Raw genomic sequence first — 22,895 nt, forward strand, 5'->3', positions numbered from 1 at the left:
GCAGGAGCCTGGTACCCAGTGAGACACTGAGGGTACTAGGCAACCAGTCGGCGCAGCAGACGGGCAAGTTAGCAGGAAAGTGCGAAAGAGAAGGCTGAGACGAAAAGAAAGGCCTTGAGCTGCTTCCAGAACTTCATGTGATCTGGCTCAAGTCTGAGAAGGACAGGGAGAGCATTCCAGAGGGAGGCACCTGCAGAGGAGAGAGATCTACCCCCACTCTCTGTCTAGAGAAGTGTCTGACCCTCAGAGAGTTGGAGGTAGCAGAGCAAAGGGATCTTGAAGGAAGGTATTTTGGCAGGGAGAGTTGGATGTAGTGTAGGCCCCAGCCCCTGAAAGCCTTGTGGATGATGCAGAGGGCCTTGACCTTGATCCTTGCAGCCACTGGAAGACAGTTGAGAGATTACTGGGCTGGAAAGAAACAGTCGCTGGGCTTGAGGCCAAGGATAAGTTTCACAGTCTTGTTGTGGATTAGTTACAGAGGGTGGAAAGTGGAGGCAGGTAGATTGAGAAAGAGGCTATTGCAATAGTCCAGCTTGGAGAGAACCAGGGCTCTGGAGAAAAGTGAGAAAAGGTAGAATACCTCTGAGGAGGTGCAGCTGGAAGTGAGCCTTTTTGGCAAGTTCTGTGATGTGTGGAGAGAAGGAGAGGGTGGAGTCGAAGATGACACCAAGGTTTTTGCCTCTCAGGAAGTTGAGGGTATGGGGCACAAGGAGTGAGATAGGGAAGGTTCCATGTAATAATGTCGCCACAAAAATATAACCATGCAAAAATATCGCCGAAAAATTGTCGTTTTTTGTGGCAACATTATTGCATGGAACATGCGGGGGACACCCCCGCAACTCCCAAATTTTATTATTTTTTTAAAAAAAAATGTTTTTTTTGCCCCCGTCGCCATATATATGGTCACCCAAATAATATCGCCACAACATTTTCCCAGCGATATTATTTACGGCGACCATATATGTGGCGATATTATTACCTGATACCATAGGGAAGCAGGAGCAGGGGTCCCAACGAGAAGTATCGCTGTCTTACTGGCATTAAGGCAGAGATCGTTGGAGGTACACCAATCCTGGATCACAGATAGACAGTCAGGAATGAGTGAGGGAGATGAGACGGCTCAGGGAAGCCTGAAAGAGAGTGTCATCCGCATAACACTAAGTGGTGTACTTAGCAATTCAGTTTTTCATGTGCCATCCATGACTCGTGTGCACTTTATGTGTGTGTAATGTCTACCTATGTAGGTGGATGGGATGTTGTTGGCCCTGAGCCTGCACATGGCCAGACACATTTGAGATGGCAATGTAAGACCCTGACACTTGTGCCATGAATGCTCATTTCCCAACACGTGCATTTTCCCATGGCTGGTGTGTGTGATTTTGTTATGATGCACATGTGCATCCACATGTGTATCAGGTGAGTAGTCCTGTGATGGATGCAGTGTGTCCACTCCATCACTGATGTGCACATTGGGTGATGCAGCTGCTGGAAGTGTAATTAGCAGTTATGGAGGTGATCTGCCTACAAATAGGTTCATATATCTAGTCCACATCATCTTGCGTTGCATAGAAATATGGACAAGACAGTACGCGCTCCACCAACACATTTCCATGTGGATAGGTAATGCTCATGGTATTACTGGACGGTGGGTGAGGGTGGGCAGGAGGGTGTTGGGTGCCAGGCATTTCTGTACGATGCTCCCATGGCCTGCCTACATCCTGGAACAATACAGTGACCATGGGATTTCCTGCTATGTCAATAAGGTGACTGGGGCCTTGTTTCCTGCAACCTTTTGGGATATGGGTTGAAAGACTCATCTGCAACAGTGAAGGACACCCAATGTGGCCTAGCTCAACTGATTAGTGGGGAGGGAGTCGGACAGTGGATGCATTGTTAAAATTTGTGTGGGGAGCATTCGTCCTTCGGAGGAGGACTATGAAAATGGGCACCAGGTTCCGTCCTGCCAGTATTGTAGACAGAAAGGGTCTGGAATTGGTGTTCCTTGGACATCCAGCTGCTCCTCTTCAGGATACATTAGGAAAACAGGTGGGGACATTGCGAGAATGCGCGTACCAATGTGTCCCACGATGAAATGTATGTCTTAAAGGATCAGCATGGACATGTGTGAGGGAAACGATGTCAGCACAAGTCCATCCTTCGGGACCTCTACATCTGATGTAAAAATAGTTCTCCACTAGCATGGCTCCATGTAGGTGTGTTGCTGCAGGTTTTGGGAAAGGATGAGGTCTCACGTTCCATATTGGTTTTTGTCTGTGCCTTCCTTCTCCTTGTCCCTAGATACATTTTTGGTGTTTGCAGAAGGTGTGGGATATTTGTCGCTGAAAATGGATTTTTCCACAGAGTGATTGCCATTTACCTACCATTTGGCGGGTCACTGTTGATAAGGCACAGTGACACGTATGGACTGATGTGCCAACATGCTCTGCTATCCATTGTAACCGATACACTTGTGCTTCCTCTGTGATGGTGTCTGTGTAATTTGTAATCAAGTGTACAGTCGCCTCAGGCACCATGTACATGCCTGTGTGTTGTATATGGCAATTGCCACTCATCCTGGTGCCTTTGCGCAATTTGCAGCTTCTCTCATGTGCATGCTGAGTGGCTATGCATGGGTGGTGGGTGCAAGGACAATTGTGGGTAGGTGTGACATTCCTAGTGGTTCATGCAGGGATCATGTTGCAGTCTACTGATCAATCTGTTGTGATGATTTCCGACTCATCAACCATGGTTGTGTTGTACATCAGGTAATCATGGTTCACTCTTGTTCACATGTGTACAAGGTTGAACATGGGCTGACATATTGGGTACCAGGCTCACATTTAGGGAGAGGTGTTGTCCGCAGTCAGTGTATCTGGTGCTCTACTTCCTTTTATAGGCAAAGTGGACTTGTTTCCACTTTGTGGTTGAACCCTTCAGGTGTGCCAACATTGTTCCACATAGTGCACTCTCCCCCTAATCTCCCATGCCAAGGCAGTGCAGGTATGCAGTGTGCATTAGCATTTTCATGTCACCACCTGCTTACATAATCAGAGCACTCAATGCCAGTAATGTTGTGGTATCATGAGCTGATTGAAACCCTTCAGTGCATTAATGATTATGTGTATGCCTACCAATTTTGTATGTGGTGGGACCAGTGCAGCTTATTCAATGCTTGGATTCACTTCAACAGGCCATCATGTGTGCATCCAAAGGTCCAGCCACTCTCAGTGTTCTAGGCGTTCATGGAGTAGTTTTGGGTGGTGGGATGTTTGAATTGGTCACTCCATGGAGGCACTTTGCATCTCCTACTCCTATTGAATGCATTGTTCTGTCTGCTCAGACCCCATGTGTGCGCCAATAGTTGGCCATGCGTGCATGTGACGTAATTGTGGGTAAGACTCTGCCGTGCATAATGACAGCACATCCATTCAACATATGAATGCTTATTGGCCCCATGTGCTTCTCAGATGTGTCCCTTTATACCTCTGCCCATGCAGCGCAAGTGTCATGTGCTGTTTGTGGTATAGTGCTTTCTTGCCATTGCCTCATTACTGTCAAAGGAAGAGTTTTGGATGTTCTGCCAGGGATGGCATGTTCTTTGCATGACTACTGGCATGTCAGGCCAATCAATGTTGATTTGACATTCCGCAAGTGTTTCTACCGTGTTACGTTGCTAGTGAGTGTTTGGACTCTGTCATTGTGTCATGATGTGTCACTTTGCTGTTTCTCATTATTGCGAGTACAGCATGCAGATTATGGGTAATGTTTTACATGTCTTGTGCCTCCCATGTGTGGTGGTGTGGATGTACGTGTGGACACTGATTCAGATTCCGGTTGTGCAGTGCATGGTTATTTGAGAGCTGCTGTGTGCAATGGCCCTGCTGTTGTTGCCCACTTCCCCCACACTCATTCTGAATAGAATTTTGGTGTTGATTGGTGTGGCGGTGGAAGGCTCTGCGTGCGCAGGCATACATGTTTCCTATATTGTTGGCATGACCAAATTTGTGTTCATATGGGAGTCTCAGATAGGTGACAGTGTTCAGGCCATGCATGGCACTTGTCTTCCTTTCATCATGGCCACCGTCTCATTTGTGGTAATTTTTCCGCTCAAGCTGCACGTGTGATTGTGTGAAGAAGGTGTAGACCAGCTGCTCTTGGCTGCCCCTGGGTGGTAGCCTGGTGCGAGGCTCTGGTCTGATGTCAGGCACTAGTTCGACATGTACACCTTTGCGCACTACGATATTATGCAAGATGCAACAATCATGTATGATCTCACACATGATGTGTGTCCTTTACAGGAGCACACCCCTTGAATTATTTGGGCATCTGATTTGTGACTTCAGGATGCCTATGGACTGCTCAATGATGGGCCTGCTGACTCTGCGTGCCATATTGTACCTTTCCTGTTGCATACTGGTGGCCCGCATGTAGGGTATCATGAAGTAGGTGCACAATGGATACCCAGCATCACCTGCACGAGGAAGGACATGAATGCTGTCAGTGTGCATTGTGTGTTCCTTCGTGGGTAGTGTACGATGCATGCTAGCTGCCTTTGTGTGGACCCAGTGATGCTGTACACATGTTGCGATTGTCATGTGTCTGTGCATGTGTGAATGCGAGGGTGTGGTGTGTGTGTGTATGTGTGGTAAAACATGGTGGGTGTTTCTGTGCTTACCTAGCAGCCACATGTCCCTGTAGTCTCCAGCTTCCAATTGTGCACATAAGCTGGAGCACCGGAAGATGTAGATGCTGCAGATGGAGTGCAGGATGTTGCCATACACATCCATGAATAGGCCAATGGCATTGTATACCAGCTGTGCCTAGCTGGAGTGCCAGTGTTGCTGGTTACAGTCCAAATACACATTGGCATACGCAGAGCATAATGCAGCATGGATACCGTCAATACCACTGATGACTCCGGTGAATCAGCGCACCATGTAGTATCCGTGTGCGACCTGTCTTTGCTTCTACTGGGTCGAGGGCATGTGGACATAGCGTCAGCCGCTTGAGATGATGCATGCCACTACATGGTGCAGGGTGTGTGACTGCGTGGTCTGGGAGATGCCAGCAGTGATGCCATGGGTCTTCTGTAAAGAAACCAGTTGTGAAGAAATGCAGGGCGGCCAGGAGATTCAAATGAGCCCCATCCCCCACTCCTACAACATGGCCATTATGACTTGCAGAGGAAAGCAATACCTTTTGTAAAGGTCTGTGTCAGCCATGCCGAATGGGGTGACCCTAGTACGGAAAACCTGTGCCCCCTGTCTCCTCCTCAGCTGAGGTGCGTTAGCGACAGCTGTGGCAGCATTGTGCCATTCCTGCGTGTAGAGCGCAATCGTCAGGTCACAGGGATGCATTTCCTGTGATGGAAGGTGTGGAGTGGTGATGTGTGCCTTTATGACAGGACGTGTGGCATCATGATGTGGGTGCTGATGTGCATTGCACTGTATGGGTTGGTGTGTCCTTGTTTGTGTGGAATGCTCGGCAGCTGTGTGTGTGGTGTTCAAGTGTGTCTTGTTTGGTGGCATTGTGTGTGTGTTTCACATGGGGGTGCTGTTCCTTTTTCTGGATAGTTGTATTTGTTCCATGTCTGATGTAGCTGTATGTGTGTTTGATGTGTTCTGTGGTGTGTTACGGGATGTGTGTTGGCTTTCAGGAGTCCATAATCATATTTGTTAGCTTAGTGGTGATCATTGTTTTTGTGGTCTATTTTATGAAATTGTGATGGCAGAGTAATGTACTTTTATGCCTCTCATTAGTTTTGCACATGCATTCGAAATTGTCATAACTTCTGCCCTTGGTAGAAGTTCTGCACTGACGTACGCTCTTTTTCTGGACTTTTGTGTTTTTGTCATAAGTCCTTTTCATAAATAGGTGTAAATTACCTCCACAGAAGTTACTCTTTATTTTAGGCGTTAGTTAGACTTATGGCACTTATCTACCTTAGTACATTTGGGCCATATATTATATTGCTGTATATTATAATGTGGCATTTGCTGCACTATAGTTAACTGGAGTGTCAAGTTCCATAGGAAACCCAGAAATTGAATTGCTAATACCTTTTTACTCGCATGACAGGTTTGCCTGATATTTTGCAAACAGGCGGTTTGTCCTGTCCTCCCAAGACTGGATATTTTGGGAAAGATTTGTTAATAAATTCAAATGTTATTAGGAAAACTAAAAAACACAGCTTTTAACCTACTCTCATTCCTTTCATCATTGAGAAAAAGTCAAGTGTGTGTGTAGTGCACAGCAAAAACTGCTGGACAGAAGTGGATCAGCTACGAAGGGGTTGTCCTCTTCTCCCAAAATGATTGCTCCCATGGTGCCTTGCAGCAAAAGTTTTTCAGAAATGAAAAGGCTGCCATTTATTTTTGTTCGATGCAAGAGATAACCAGGGTTATTTCTGAAATAACTGGGGTTAGCCAAAAATGAAAAGTGGAAATAAATCTATTTGGAAGGGGAAAAAGGATGAAATGGCATCAGGCTAGAGGTGGAGAGCGCGAAAGAGGACGCCATGTGAGATTGGGAGGTTGAGGAGCGAGGGGCTGATGACCAAGGTCAGAGATCGAACATTTTCTCATAATCCAGGTTATTTATGCATAACCAGGGTTATGGTAGAAAACGAGATCAGGAATGAAAGTGTGTCACATGAATAACCAGGGTTATTTTATGAATAACCAGGGTTATTTGAAGTACATTAATATGATCAGGGTTATACTAACCGTGGTTATGGGAAAACTTATTTTTTTTAAAAAAAGAGTTCAAGAAATGTTATTAATACAAAATAAATAGTGGAATGTTACAGCTACACAGAGATGGGGGGGTAATGGGTGTGGCCAAAGGCTATGTCTACAGGGTTACTTTAAGGAACCTAATGGTGCAATATGTAAAGTGGCCTTGTCTGAACGCCATGGCTAGTGGGCCGAGACAAAGAAAATTGGGAAAACATGTCAAGGGACCACGGTGAAAGGCCATGGCCCAAGAGAAACCTAATGGTGTGGCCATGGCCAATGGTCATGGCTAGTGGTACCCATTTAGGAAACCTACTGGAGCAATATGTAGAGGGCCACGGCCAAAAGCCATGGCTAGTGGGACTGAAAGAAAGCTATTGCGGCAACATGTAAAGGGGCCCCGGCCAAAGGGCTATCCCAATGGTCATGGGCAAATGACATACAAAATGGCATTATGGGGGACTTGTAATGAGGCCCATATTCAGTGAAAAAAACGTTGTTAAAGGGACTTTATAGTTAAGTTGCACTAATAAAAACGTATGGAATTCAGTGAAAAAACTTTTATAAAGGGACGCTATGGTTACAAGTAAAACTGAAAAAACCTGAAATTCGCCAGTTATGGTAAGCTAAGCAACCATAACTCACTGTGCGCTGATAAGACTAACACCCAAGAAATCAAAGATGATATCTCAAATGTCATTCATGACATCACTGATGACATCACATATCTGGGCCACTTGTTTTTGATCACTGACATATTTAAGCCAGGCGGTTTTGTTCACTGGCAGTCAAAATATGATAATTGAAAAGGTGCTATATATCTAGACTTTAACCTTCTAGTATGTTCCTTAAAGTTCTTTCCGTACAGTTTGGTCTCAGCTCATGGTGCACATATATGGGGCAATAAGCAGGCCTCAAACACACAATTCATTTGTATAAATGATGATGAACTTTAATCTTATTGACATTTTCTAGTGATGTTGTTTCTTTCTTCCTTACTTTAGTTTCCTGTATGTGCCTCCGATTTGTATGCATTATGGGCCTTCATATGTATTGTTTGTACTAACACAAGTATGTAGTAAGTCTTGAATTATTAACTACTTGTAATTGTAATTATAATTTAATTATAATTGTTTATATAGCACTTATACACAGGTGGAGTGATTCAAAGTGCTTCAAGGCGGGAGGGGATCAAGAGAATCCAGTAATCATTCTTAGGTCTGAATGATCTAAACAGAAAAACTAGCATACTAGGCCTAACGGCATTTTTACTAGTGCAAGTGCATGAAGTGTCACAGTTTTGACCCAGCTAGCGAGGGGGGACAGAAAAAGGTGGGGGGGGGACAGGACAGACAAACTTACTAGTCCCAATACATTTTGGTAATGCATGCGTACATACTGAGGTGCAAGGATGAGGGGTTCGGGGGAACAAATGTGTCGTCCAACAGGGCTCTGGGTTAAGTGCAGACAGGACGCCTCGCTCATGAGGAGTAAGCTGAAAGTACAGTAATGCTGAACATAGTGCAGTGACCCGGAGGCAAGTGCAAAGAACGGCAGGGGTGCCTGGGACCTGTAAGACTCTGGAGGTGAACCAGGCAACCAGTTAGGAAGGAGAAGGAGGAAGGAATGTGGAGAAAAAAATTGAGGTTTGCAGGCTAGAGGGAGAGAGAAGGAGGAAGAGAAGAGGAAGGTCTTGTGGAGTTTACGGAACTTAAAGTCCTCTGGCTCAAGACAGAGAGAGGAAGGGAGGCTGTTCCAGAGGGAGGCACCTGCAGAGGTTAAGGATCTACCCCCAAATCTCTGTTTGTGAAAAGTGGCTGACCTGCAGAGAGTTGGAGGAGGACGAGCGTAGGACTCTAGAAGAGAACCTTGTAGATAGTGTGGGTCCCGGCCCCAGAAAGCCTTGTGGATTATGCAGAGGGTCTTGCACTTGATCCTTGCAGACACGGGGAGCCAGTAGAGGGAATTCAGCGCCAGAGAGATGCAGCCTGTGGGCTTGAGGCTAAGGATAAGTCTTGCGGTTCTGTTCTGGATAAGTTGTAGAGGACAGAGAGTAGGAGTAGGAAGGTTGAGAAAGAGGCTGTTGCAATAGACCAGCCTAGAGAGAACCAGGGCTCTCGAGGTGGTGCGCCTCTGGGGAAGTGAGAAAAGGTAGAATACCTCTGAGGAGGTGCAGTTGATAGTGGGACTTTTTGGGGAAGTCTGAGATGTGCGATGAGAAGGAGAGAGTGGAGTCGAAGATGTTTAAGTGATTAAGTGATAGCTAACAGTGATAGTTAACATCACTCAAAACTCTGATAAGGTAGCATTCATTATTTTACTATCCAAAATTACCAGATTAAAAATATTGTACATCTATGGTGCAATCTGCAGCCATTCCCTATCTGTATGCATGATTAGGTTCCTGTACACACTGCAATATAATGTTTTGTTTAGATGACTACATTCTTTAATACAAGTAGTTCATGATAGGTCCCCCCCATCACCCCTGACATCTTGTTACCAACATTATAAACACAACACCTGGCAGGGACTTTTCATTAAAATTAATTTCATGTGTGATGTCATCAGTGATGTCATCAATGACATTTGAGATGTCATCTTTGATGTCCTGGGTGTTAGTCTTAGCAGTGCACGGTGGTGGCGCGAGTTATGGTTGCTTAGCTTACCATAACTGGTGAATATCTGGTGTTTTTCAGTTTTACTTGTAACCATAAAATTCCTTTAACAACGTTTTCTCACTGAATTTCATAGGTTTTTATTAGTGCAAAGTAACCATAATGTCACTTAAAAAATCTTTTTTCTGTGAATTGTATAGGTTTTTATCAATTAAAATGTTTCATGATGTTACATCACTGTATATAAGTTATTATTAATTGCTCTTTTAACATATATCAAAGAACTGTAAACCACCTTTAAGAAACATATTTTTTGCAACACATACTGATGTGTGCCGTTATCAGTAGCGCATGTTGGGGATGAAATTCATGGTTCAATTCCAAGGGCATGAGGCTCGACCATGACCACCGTCCCACCAAACCACCCCTGTTATCCACTGCACCTACCCTGCATCTTAGGTCAGTATCCACTAAACCCTCATAAGGTGACCAGTGGACAGTACTCATACCTTGCAGCTATGGCCAGTCTCCAGCAAATCAGAGTAGACATTTGTCCTTGCCAAGGGTCAGGCCCAATGCCCAGGCAGAAAAGTTATATCACTATTTTTTGTACTTTCTGTTTGACACTTTAAAAAAAGAAAAAGACAGGACGGATTTACAAAAGCATGCTTTCAGGTCTTTGCTCATGCTCCTCGCGTCTTTGCTGCAATACCGTCTAGCATTCTGGGCTGCAGCCACAAGCAGAATATTCTTTCCCATTCAAACCTCGGGCTACCACCATGGCGCATGCCCCAATAAGCAACTCAAGAGTACACATTTGTCCTTGCTCAGGGCCAGGCCCATTGCCCAGATACCAAAGTTATATCACAATTTTTTGTACTTACATTTTGACACTTTAGAAAAAATAAAACACAGGACAGATTTGCTAAACCATGCTTTCAGGTCCTTGCTGATGCTCCTCGCAAATGTTTGCTGCAATCAAGTCTAGCACTTCGGGCTGTAGCCACAAGCAGAATTATTTTTCCCATTCAAATCTATCCGATTTTGAAAAACGTTACCACATAACCGGTCCCTGGTGGCCATGCCCACTTTAACCCCATTGCTGGTCCCTTGTGGTTATGGCCAGTAGCCAGATTGTCCGGGTCATTGCCTTAGGCCATGACCCGGACAATCTGGCCACTGCCCATGGCCACAGGCTATACCTCAGTCACCAAAGGTATATCACTATTTTTTGCACCTACATTATGACACTTATCAAAAAATAAAACACGGACACATTTGCAAAACCATGCTTTCGGGTCCTTACCAATGTTTCATGCACAAATTTGCTGCAAATCCGTCCATGTTTTGGTTTTTGAAAAGTGTCAAAATGTACATGCAAAAAATAGCCATAGCTTGCACCTGACAAAATGCATTCAGACTTTGCACAACCATACAAAGTTGGGTCTATAATATTTTGGAAAAATGTGTGCAGATTCGTCAAGTGGCAACAAAGTTATAAGCCATCTAAAAATGTTAAGCCCCCCCTCTAATTTTTCCCCTCTCGACTAAATCCCACCAGACTATGCAAAACCATTCAGATCCGGGTCTACAATCTTTTTGCAAACCTTTGTGCAGATTCGTCGAACAGCACCAAATGTATAAGACTTTCAAATATTTTGGGACCCCCCTCATATTTTGCCCCCACTTGGCAAAACAGCACCAGACTTTGGAATACCATTCAGGGCCAGGTCTAAAATCATATTGAAAAGTTTCATGCAGTTTCATTGAGTGGTGCCAAAGATATAAGCTATCCAAAACCTGCTTCTCACAGACCCTGTAATGCAGAAATATGCATGGATGCCCACGAACATCACAGATGTTCGCGGACATCAATGAGGAAAAACCGCCCGATTTTGGGCTTTTTATGGCTATATCCCATTCCATCACCCTCACCTCCCCAGTGATAGTTTCATTTGTTTCACAAGTGCAATGTTGTGTTTTTTAATAGGTTTTTACCGCTATGTCCGCGGTCTACGACGGTGTTCGCGAATCCAACATAGTGTCTGTTTCAAAAGATTTGGCACACCTCACATTTTTTAACCAACCAATCAACAGGCACGCATGATGTCCAAATCAGGAAGTGAGTCCGAGGACCAGACCCAGCTATCACTATGTTTTTTTAAACTACTTTTTGGCAATTGTTTACAAAACTACTGGACGGATTTACATCAAATTTACAAAAGTATGCTTTCGGCACCAAGCTGCCACTCCTGGTGCACATTTGGTGAAAATCCGTCCAGCTGTTTGGGCTGTAGGCACAAGGAAAAGAAAATTCCATTGCATCTACGAGGATTTCCACAATGTTTGGGACCCCCCTATAACTTTGCTACCCCCCGGACAAAACTGCACCGAACTTAACAAAATAATTCTGAGGGGCCATATCCTTGTTTTGCAAAGTTTGGTGAGGATTCGTCGAGGGGGGGAAAGTTATTGGCCACCCAATAAGTGTTCTTCTATGAGTTACAGTCCCTGTAATATACATACGCATACATAAGCATATATACATCTTTTGATTCAGAGGAAGACCAACAACTCTAGGCTTCCAGGTAAATTAAGGCCTTAGGCCTTACCTTTCCCCAGAAATACTTCCTGACCTCTGATTCCCTTCCCCACTCTAATTCCAGATCACTCACCCACACATCTCCCTATCCTCCCACAGACTGCCCTCCCCATGCCCTGATTTACGTGGCTGGGGGTCATGAAATACAGAACAGCAGCACCATCTCTTGGGTTTTCTGGTTCTGTTCTTTCATAGATCCAATCATACCTGCCCCAAAGGACATTATCAGTGTCCTGGGCCGATTAAATATCTGACACCTTCCCACTTGACCATGGTGTCCCACAAGAGTCTGTTCTGGGTCCATTTCTATTTGTCCTTTATACTTCACCTCTTGCAGTGATTATCTCTTCTTTCGGTCTATCACATCACTTCTATGCGGATGACACTCAGATTTTCTTGTCCTTTTCTTCTTTTTCCTCTGACATCCACCTCCATCTCTCAGCCTGTTTGCTAGCTATAAAAACCTGGATGTCATCTCACTATCTTACTCTTAAGCCACAAAAACATAGGTTTCTTTTTTCTGGCTAATCCCCACCGCCCCATTGTTCCTTTCTTTGTCTCTTTCCCCCATCTCAGCTTCCTATTTCTCACACTGCTCGTAATCTGGGCCTCTAACTTGACTCTACCTTTTCTCATCATATCTCTCTGTAGTCGCATGCCTGCTGTTTCCACCTCTGCAACATTCGTAAAGTTTGTCCCTTTCTTACTTTTCATGCCACAAAACTGTTGATATCGTCTCTGATTTTCTCCAGACTCTTTTACTAGTCTACTGTTCTCTTTGGTCTTCCACTATCTCCCCTTACTCCTCTAAAATCGAGTTTTAATCCCTCTATTTGTCTTCTGTGTCTTCTCTCCTTTCTCAACTATTTCCTCTTCCATTGCTACTCTTGGCTGGTTACCTTTTCATTCTGATCGCAAATAGAATTTCTTATGTCTTGTTTTCAAGTCCTTCTATGGTCCTTCTAAGTCCTGGATAACTTTCCTCTCTGGTTTCATTCTACAGTCCTTCTCGAACTCTTTGCTCTTCCTCTCAATGTCTTCTTATTTTCACGCGCCCTCCTTGCGCTCAGTCTCACATTTGATCTTTCTCTCTTCTGGCTCCTCTACACTGGAATGCTCTTCTTTACCCTCTTTGCTCTATTTATGTCTATTCTGTTTTCCGCAAGTCAGTGAAGTCCCCCTTGCTCCCTTCTGGCTAATATGACAGACTGTTTTATCACTACTATTATTATTCATTTTATTGTACTGCGTATTCTCTTTTCAGCGCCTTAGCTTAAGGCGTTATATGAAAACTAAATAAATACAAACACACCAAGCAGAGCAGAGAAAAATAAGCTTGAGAAGCTCTTTTGCTTCCCAAAACTCTCGGAGGAAAACCACCATCTCGAGGCACCCAGGTAAGTTAATACTTTAGGCCTTACCTTTGCCCAGAGCCCCCACCCCACGCACATCCCAAATTCCCATTCCATTTCCCACTCGATTCCCAGTCCACTCCTCCACCCACCTCCCTACACTCCCACAGTCAACCATCCCCGGGCTCTAATTGGAGCTGCTGCGTGTCACGGGACCTGGATAAGCAGCACCAACTAGCACAGAGAAAACTAAGCCGGGGAGGTTCTTTTGCTTCCAACAACTCTCTGAGGAAGACCACCAGCTCCAGGCACACAGGTAAGTTATGACCTTCAGCCTTATATTTCTCCAGCAACACCCACCCCATTTACATCCTGACCTCCCATCCCCTGCCCCACTCAATTCCCAGTCTACTCCCCCATTCACCTTCCTACCCTCCCACAGCCTGCACCCCCCTCCCTCACACCCAGACCCCGATTGGTGCTGCTGGGCATTCATCTTGGTCTCTCCCAGGGAAGCCTTTGCGAGCAGCCAGTGAAATTAAGGCTGTTGCCCAGCACTCTGCTGTAGCCTCCCACCCCCACCAACCCAAGGGACAATGGAGAAGAACATAAAGGGATGTCGTAATCTGCTGACATTTAGAATGTTGACACTCTTAATTTTCAACTTTGAATTCTGACATTTTTTAATTTTGCCACAGTGAGGTTTTGTCATTTCGAATGTTGCCACTTTGAATTTTGCTGCTGTGAGGTTTTTCCACAGTGAGATTTTGCTTGTTGGGAAATGCTTCTGTGCATTATTGGTGACTTGTATCTTTTAGATCTATTCATAACTTACCCTACAAAAATGTTTGCAAACTGTCTGGCTTTTAACCATTTTTTCACAGAAAGTGTGATGTATAATGCACCATTTTAGCCCATTATTCAAAACATGTCCTCAGGGGATCGCTCTTTTGTTGGTTTGAACTCTCGCACTTTGCTCGGTCACTCATGCATACATGTGGCAAATATTTACACCGGTCATCTAATCCCCATTCCTGGACTGTGAAGCACCAACCACTTTGGATTTGCCACCCTCCTGTAAACGCCTTGCACTTAATAGTTAGAGGATACACACCTCCAGTTGTGTGCCCCAGATTTTTTCAAGTATTAAAACATTATTTCCTACAAAACCGTTGTTTTTGTGCTACCACGCTTGTTTTTGATTTAACGGTTAAAAGGAATCCAACGGCTTGTCCGTGCCCTCCCTTGGGATCCTACTCCAACAACATACCCTGTTTGTTGTTATAAATATTTACACCCCCCAATTAAACAATTTACCAAGCCACAGGCCGTTGGTACATTTGGGTACCAGGAACCAGATTCTGCCCCTTGCTTCTACGTTAGGGGAAATATTTAAGCTTTGATTAAAAAACATACTTGCCTATTTCACCTAGCTCAGTGTGCGCGTGTCCCTGCAGTGACATGATCATCATTGGCATTGCGCATGCTTGGTGGTCCAGGCCGGCCCGAAGTGTGGCATGGTCCATGCTTTCTTGAGGAGCTTGGGATAACCGCGCCATGGCTCACAAAGTGGCCTTAACATTTAATGTTGCGCATTGAAAGTATGCAAAGGAATAGATTTGCTGCCTGCAAAGAGCAGACTCGCAAGCAGTGCTGCTCCTGCCACACCCCGACCGTCTGTAACTCAATCCCAATAGAGGGTCAAAATGCCCCTACCAACTTCCAGTTCCACAAAACACTAAAAATGTGTCTCTTTCAAGAATACCTGCCAGACTGATAAAAATCCCTCTCTCCCTCCACCAATAGTGCTGCGTTACTGTATTTATTTATTGCACATTTGTAAGGCGCTTTATACAGCAAATTGTGTTTCACAGCGCCACAAGGCTAAATGGAAAGGGAACGGGAGGAATAAAAACCAATGGCAGAACAGGTAGATGGTTCCCAGGCCCCAGAAGGCCTTGTGGATGATGCAGAGGGTCTTGATCTTGATCAATGTAACGACAAGGAGCCAGTGGAGAGATTTTAGGGCTGGTGAGATATGTTCCCTGGGCTTGAGGCCAAGGATAAATCCAGTAGCCCTGTTCTGGATTAGCTGGAGGGAAAAAAGGGAGGAAAGAGGGAGATTGAGAAAGAGGCTGTTGCAGTAGTCCAGTCTGGAGAGGACCGGACCTCTGGAGACATTGAGCTTCTGGGGTAAGGTAAGAAAAGGAAGAATGCCTCTGAGGAGGTGGAGCTGGATGTGGGACTTCTTGGTAAGGTCCGTTATGTTAGGGGTGAAGGACAGAGCAGAGTCGAAGATGACCCCAAGGTTTTTGGCCTCACAAGATGGCGGGGTTAGAGGGCCCAAGAAGGGTGGCCAGAGGATAGGAGGAAAAGAGGGTGCAGGTGTTCTGATGAGGAGGATCTCCATCTTACTATCATTGAGACAGAGATCATTCACTGCGCACCATGACTGAATAGCAGACAGACAGTCAGGGATGAGAGAGGAGGAAGAGGGGGAAGTAGAGGGAAGTTTGAAGGAAAGCTGTGTGTCATTGTCATAACACTGGAAATGAGGACAGAAGGAGGAGATCAGGTGGGCAAGAGGGTGAGATAGCTATTGAAGAGCCATGGTGATAGGATAGTGCCCTGGGGACGCCACAGGTTGAGAGGGTGGTGGAGGAGGAGAAAGGGCCCAGTTGGAGCTGGGAAGGGTGGTCAGCCAATCCAGTGCCCTGCAGAGGATGTCACAGAGTAATTTTATGAAGATGGAATGGTTGACCATGTCAAATGCAGAGGAGAGATTGAGGAGAATGAGAACAGCAGGAGAGTTGGAGTCGAGATTTGCAAGCATGGTTTCACGAATGTTCAGGAGAGCAGTTTCTGTGCCTCTGGATGCCAGGAATCCAGATTGATGGTAATGAAGCCAACCAACAAGATCAGTGCGGAGGATCAGTGGGAGGAAGACCAACATTTCCAAGAGTTTACCCAGGAAGGAGGTAGTAGAGCTAGGGAGATAGATAGCTGGGCAGGAGGGGCCAGCAGACAGATTTGTTAGGAGAGGGTGCACAAGGGAGTGCTTGAGGGATAGAGGGAAAGAGCTAGTGGCAAAGGAGTGGTTATAAACGTCAGCAAGAGCCGGGGCAAGAGAGGAAATGTCCTTGATGGTTCTGGAGGAGCAGGAGAGCACCTGTTTGGAGGAAGCTTACACAGAGCAGACCACTTAGAGACCTCATCCGGTGCTATGGGCAGGAGGGAGGAGAGTGAGGGGGCGGGAGGAGGGGTGCCAAGGGAGGCAGGGGAGCAGGCGTTAGAGCAGAGATGGAGGTGGAGGAGAATGAGGCTAAGCCCAATTCCGACAGAATCCTGTTGTAAAGTGGTCCGCTACTCTCAAGCTTAGTTCACACTATAAGCAATAAAATTAAAAAAATATGCCCGGCTTGCGGGTGCAGTTTAATTAACCACACACCCTCCCCACCCACCTCCCATGGAACAAAACAGAGAGGCCTATCCACACATTGTATATGATGATGGCCATTTGGGACAAACTCCGTGGTTCAGTGCAAGAGTGTGACAAGGGTCAGAGCAAGGGCTTGCAGAGCAGGAATTGGCAGCAGTACTTCACTAGAACAATTCAGTGTTGTCCAACTCCCCACGCCCCCTGTGATTACCGCTTGTCCTGATTTACTTAGCTATGCAGCAGAGACACTGGAGGTCTTCACAGGTTTCAATGGGACAGGAGAGCTCACATATCCTGCACCCATTCTAGTAGAAGGGATGCTAGACACAGGAGCAAGAAACATTCTTCCAGGTCACATTCCCACATGAGGAGCCCCAGGAGAGTCCCACCAGGCCTCCTCCTCCAGTAATCCCTGGTTCATCAGAGCCTGTTCTCACCCTCAAGAGTTCTGCAATCATGCAGAAACCCTTGATCACGGACACATGCATTAATGCCCGACTGCCCCTGCACCAGCCTCAACTTCTCCCCCCATAAGGCCAACTTCAACTTCATCCCTGGATCATCCATCAAGGGGAGGCCCGCCCCAAAGAGATGATGGCAGCTGATGAAGGAGTGCTGGCAGGAACGCTTCTGAGGAAGGAGATTGTAGGGAAGTGTACACACATCTCCTACATAACATGGATTTAATGTTACAGTCACCACTGTGCCTGTGTATGTCCCTGAAGCACAGAGATGTGTTGTGGCTGTCCTCAGTATCAGTCTACCAGTGTTTCAGAGCATCCAAGATGTGATCACAAGGGAATGGATGTGTAACGCTCACCTGATTCCCGCATAGGCGCCGGTCTTGACTGGGTGAATGCCGTATCTTCAAAGGTGATGTGTAACACACGGTTGGCTCTTTGGACTGGACCTCTGTGCACTGTATGTCTGACTCGAAGAGTAAGATGTCTGCAGATAGAAAATATGGGATTAATGAACTGGGGTTATTGGGTGCCTCTCTCCTCTTCCCTTTCTCTTCTCCTGTAGAACCCCAAAGGTTAACACCCTCACCTTAGGTAAGTGAACGCCGGGCTCTCCATCTGCCTCGGGGCAGGGTGCCGTAACCAGTTTCTTCACTGGATAAGGGTGCAGGCCTCTTGACCTCAGAGGACTGCTGTCCGTCGTTAACTGCACGAACGGTAAGTTCTGGGCACTTCAAATGTCTTAAAAGTCTTTTGTAATGATATCTCTTGTTTTGCAGGGTTCCGGCGATGGCGGATGGCGGGCTGATGAGAGTTGAGGATCGAACCCGCGTGAGGAATAGGAGCGCCTGTAAGCACGTAAGTAAGCGCTTGTAGCCTGCTTCACGATGCGCACTAACTGTCCCTTTTATCTTGCAGGTACAAGTTCGGAGCTTTAGAGAAGCTGGAGGGTGCTGGAATACCCACTGGATTCGGCGTGGGAAGGAGTAATGGCACGCGAGTAATAAAGTTGCCCAATGTCTTTAAACGCACCTTCTTTTGTCTTTCAGATGCGGGATGCAGCGCCGAAGGCCTCCGGAGCGTGCGAAGAGCTGGTAAGCTTTTGTCTTTCAGATGCCGGAATGCAGTGCGAAGACCTCCGGAGCATGCGAAGAGTAGGTAAGCCTTTGTCTTTCAGATGCCGGAATGCAGCGCGAGGCGTTGGTGACAGCCGATGGACCAGGTAAGAGATGCGCTGCCACTGAAGACCGTAGTGCTAACCTGTTCTTTCTTTGTCTTTACAGGTGCTGCTGAAGACTGGATTCCAGGATGGTAAGCCTTTGTTCCCTTAGGCCCAGGATCAGAAGCAAAAGACACGATGAGCGTTCTGCTGCAGAGAATGCAGAATAACGCAAAGCAAGATTCATCCATCGGGTGTGGTTTAAATAGCCTCCTGTAGTGCTTAGGTGTCTCCTTCCACAGCCACGCCTAGGTAAGAAAAGAGTTCCTGCTTTCCAGAAGAGTTCCAGTGTTCTGAACCTAGGGAGTGGCTCCTGCCCCACCCAACAGGAAAAGTAGTCCCAAACCGAAGAGGATCAAGGGTTCAACTGGCAGGTAAGTAAGCAGCATGGTCTGCTGCAGGTAAATCCACCCAAGCATTATGAGCCCGGCGCTTCCAGCGCTGGGACTGGGCATCTTTATGAGCCTCCAAAACCTATTCTAGTTGATGGAGAACTCGAGTTTGAAGTCAAAAGCATCCTGGATTCCAAGATCTCCAAATCTAAACTATTTTACCTGATTGACTGGAAAGGCTACGGTCCCCAAGAAAGATCCTGGGAACCTGCAGAATATGTCCACGCGCCTCGTCTAATCAAAAGATTTCATCAAACATTTCCTAACAAGCCCAAACCCCCGGAGAAGCCCGGTTTGGGAGGGGCCTTGAGGGGGGGTGCTGTCATGATCTCGGCTTCCAAAAGATCAGGACTTGCCCGACTCCCTTGGAAGCAGACCCATAACCCCGGTTCCGAGTGCCAGCAAGTCCCAATTGGGACCTTTTGGACCCTGTCCTGGCGCCAGTGGCGCGAGCAGGGAACAACGACCATCTGTGCACCACGTCTGCACGAACCGTACTGATCGTGCTCTGCACAGGTAGTGTGTACCTATTCCATTGGGATGCCGCAATGGAAAACGGACTGAAAGTTAGTCCTCCATGGATACAAAAAGAGAACTGTGCACTGGCGGCTAAACTCTTAAATGATCGCAACTATGAAAATGTATACAAAGGAACCACATTGTCCTACTTCAACCATAAACAACCAATTTAGGGTAGATAGAACGTAAAAACATCCGGCAATAGTAAATTTAAAAAAAAACAAATATATTTGGCCATAGACATGGAAAACAGACTTAACCAAGTCAGACAGCCCAAGATTGAAAGGGAACGATAATAAGGATGACAGAACCCCAAATTACTTAATTTGATAAACGGCACTGGATTGCTTTTAGAAAATGTAACAATCTATTTTCATTTTATTTTTACAGCATAGACCATTATCAACCAAGTATGGCATATCAAGATATGGGTAATATGTAACCAGGTACTGTATGGCACAACCACTGAATGTATCTATTTCTTGAAAGACATCCTGATGGTGCACTAGCATTCTGTGTTAATTATACAAACAAGTTAAAAACACACTAGCAACACCTTTTTACAGAGGACACAAGGTTATTACTTAGTGGAAAAACAGTTTTTCGCAAACCACAGATACCCCATCATTCATGTGTACGCTGCCAATCCATTTCTTCATTCAGACCAATAATGTGACTTTGACATTTAAAAATCATTTTTTGTTCAAACAATAGTAATTTGCGGTCTATTTCTGTTTTTTTTTTACCACCAATCTTCTTCAAGATTACCCACCTAAAACATTCATGGGAATGCATCATTTGTACAAAATGTTTTACCAATATTGGAAAAACTAACAGGAAATGCTGCATACGTATGGTGGAACACCGTAATTGCTTAAAAAATCAAATACTAATGGCACCGATGGTAAAACATTTTGTACAAATGAAGCATTCCCATGAAGATTTTAGGTGGGTAATAGTAGTGATTGGTTACTACATTTAAATAAGGTATGTTGGCATTGAAATTGTCCTTGTTTTGTTGAGAGTGGTACACTCGTGTGTCTCTAGCTAAATTCATGTGAATCTATGTGATAGCATGTTGCCTGATGTTGATTCCTATTTTTAAAGGTACCTTAATTTGGAGGTGTGTTCCGAGTGAAAAATAGTTTTGATTTGGAAAGGATTACGGTGGAAGTCCTGCGGGCAGCAAACTACTGAATAGGAGGTACCATATCTACCATGTTTTGTTGTGTTGGGTCATATTCATGCAGAACATTTTTAGGAATTGTGTATCTTTGTGTAAAACTTTATTAAGACAAACATTACGTACTTGGTCTATTTTTTCAAGACTAGCGGTACAGGGAGGTTTTATTTCATCAGACCGTCTGTATAGATCAGTTAATTTCTAAACCTTTCATGCATTTTCTTTGAAGTGGGAGAGGAGCAGTGTTAGTAGCTGCTCTCACATTTGCATTTCTATCCTTCAAACAAGGATAGAAATGCATTTTTACTTTAATACCACATTTCACAGTGGCATGCCCTTTAATGACATGTCACTGTGAAATAAACTCAAAGCACAAACATGGTTGCATGGAACCTGTAATACATTAATTTTGGGAGTGCGCTTTGAGTCTAATGTATTTAAGGGAGCTTTGAGAATAAGGTGGTCTGCATTTCTGAAATGTGAAAAATTAAAACAGTTCTCTATTTGCACTCATTTTTGAGAATCTGACTGGTTTGTCTGGTCATTATTGTACAACTTCTGGAGCTTCACCCTTATGTGGGGAGTATATTGATCAGATACATTTTGAAAGTTGAAATGCATAAAGATAAATGCAAGTTTCACGATTTTTCAGAAGATAGTTCAGTTTGGTAAACACTCCTAACAGATATGTGTGTCCATATGCCAGATCACAGTGCCAAATTCCAGAAAGGTGGACTCAGGGCTTCATTCTAAGTTTGCCGGTCCGGAAACAGGGGTTCCGGTAAGCTCACCGGCACCCTTGTATCCGGAACGGGAAACTACGTGTTTGCCTGCTGTGGCCGCTGTGCCCGACAGGTCTGAGCCTGCTGGTCACAGCGGCCACAGCAGGCAAAGACTTCGCGGAAGCGCCGGCACCGTTAGCAACGGTGCCGGCGCTTCCGTGTTCCCAGGACGCTATGGGAATGGGGACTTACAATTTACCGGTGCCTGACTTTCTGGCCCACCAGACTCGTAATGAACTAGTAGCACCGGGAAGCTCAGCCTTTCCTATGTTTGAGATTGATAACCTTGTGTGTATAGCTGAACTGCCACTTGTTTATTTTTCTGATTCCAGCAATTATGAAGAGGGTAAGGGCAGGGGTGGAATGGGAAACTCTGGAAATAATGTTCAAAGTGGCCTCACATTACTTCTTTTGAGCAAGCCCATTTCCTATGAGAAAATGTGGAAATAAAATAGGTTACCACACAAAAGAGGCCCAGGGAGCAGCGGCCTACCAGGAAATCTCCAGAGTTCCCTATAAGCCACTCCACCCCTGGGTAAAGGGACTGAAAGGGAGTATCAATGCATATGTTGATTGCTGTGGGGCAGCAAGTCAAACTATGGGGTGTGATTGCATTGGGGGTGGGACTGGGGAGTGGGGAGAGAAATTCGCGATCGCTTAAATTCTTGGCCCCGGTGAGGCCCTAAAAGCATCTGTGCCCCGGGCCCCAAAATCCTTTAAGATGGTCCTGATCCTTTCCAGTGTGTTGGACAGGTCCCGGGAATAGGGATCGGAGGTAACACTGGGAGGGTGGGGGGTAACTAAGTGCTGGCCCTTATTGGCCTAGGAAGCGAGGGACCTAGGGGAAGTAGGCACCCGTGGAAGGGGAAATTAAATATTTTAAAAAACTGTTCAAGGAAAGGCGTAAGGAGTAAAATGATAAGGTATGGAAGCTGAGCTAACATGAGCTACCTGGTGTCATTTTTGCACCCATGCACCTGGCTCTGGTGTGTTTAGGCTTTTAATTAAAATAGGGAAAAATAAAGGTGTCACTTACCAGCTGTAAACGGGCAAGAGAGAGCGAGAAGGATTGTAATCCAGGCAAGTGGGGGCATCGCGCTGTCAAGGATTACAACTGCTGGAGCTCAGGTCAGCGGCCCTTCATCCGAAACCAGAGAGTAGCAGACCACAGCGCTCAGTAAACTGTATTCCACTCTGTCACACATCCCGTTCAACCGGTTTCCCCACCGAGAACTGACGCCATTATTATGTTTCTCTCAATTAAACTTCCCTTTACAAGGAAAATCGAGGGGCTGTTCAGTAACTCAAGTACAGGTAGCGTGAGGAGTCTTAGAGGGCTGGGAACGGAAGATTCTTTCAACCTGTGGGAGAGGGAGTGCCGAATCGTGTTCCGGATGTGTCCAAAAACGAGGAGGACGCAGAAATGTTGATTGTGCGGGGAGAGGGGGAGGTGACGTACGGGAAGAGAAAGGGATTAAGACAACTCTGTCTCCACCCCTGCATTTACATTCGAGAGGACCTTTAATGTTTGTACAGGCGAAGTTAGAAAGATGGACCGATAGAGTGGGAAGCAGTGCATGGTTTCTGCTGATTG

The 22,895-nt window shown here is 45.6% G+C and overlaps 1 protein-coding gene across 1 annotated transcript in view; it reads right to left on the reverse strand.

The window, feature by feature from the left end:
- The window catches only part of LOC138577315 (class II histocompatibility antigen, B-L beta chain-like), a 436,072-nt gene extending 413,469 nt beyond the window's left edge, over positions 1-22,603 (reverse strand). Inside the window, exon 1 of the mRNA XM_069649617.1 lies at positions 22,338-22,603. Coding sequence (XP_069505718.1) covers positions 22,338-22,395 — 58 coding nt within the window. The 5' untranslated portion in view covers positions 22,396-22,603. The remainder of the gene's footprint in view (positions 1-22,337) is intronic.
- Positions 22,604-22,895: the final 292 nt, after the last annotated feature.

The sequence above is a fragment of the Ambystoma mexicanum genome, chromosome 1p (assembly GCF_040938575.1).
Source record: "Ambystoma mexicanum isolate Mex_15411 chromosome 1p, UKY_AmexF1_1, whole genome shotgun sequence".
Classification (NCBI taxonomy): domain Eukaryota; kingdom Metazoa; phylum Chordata; class Amphibia; order Caudata; family Ambystomatidae; genus Ambystoma; species Ambystoma mexicanum.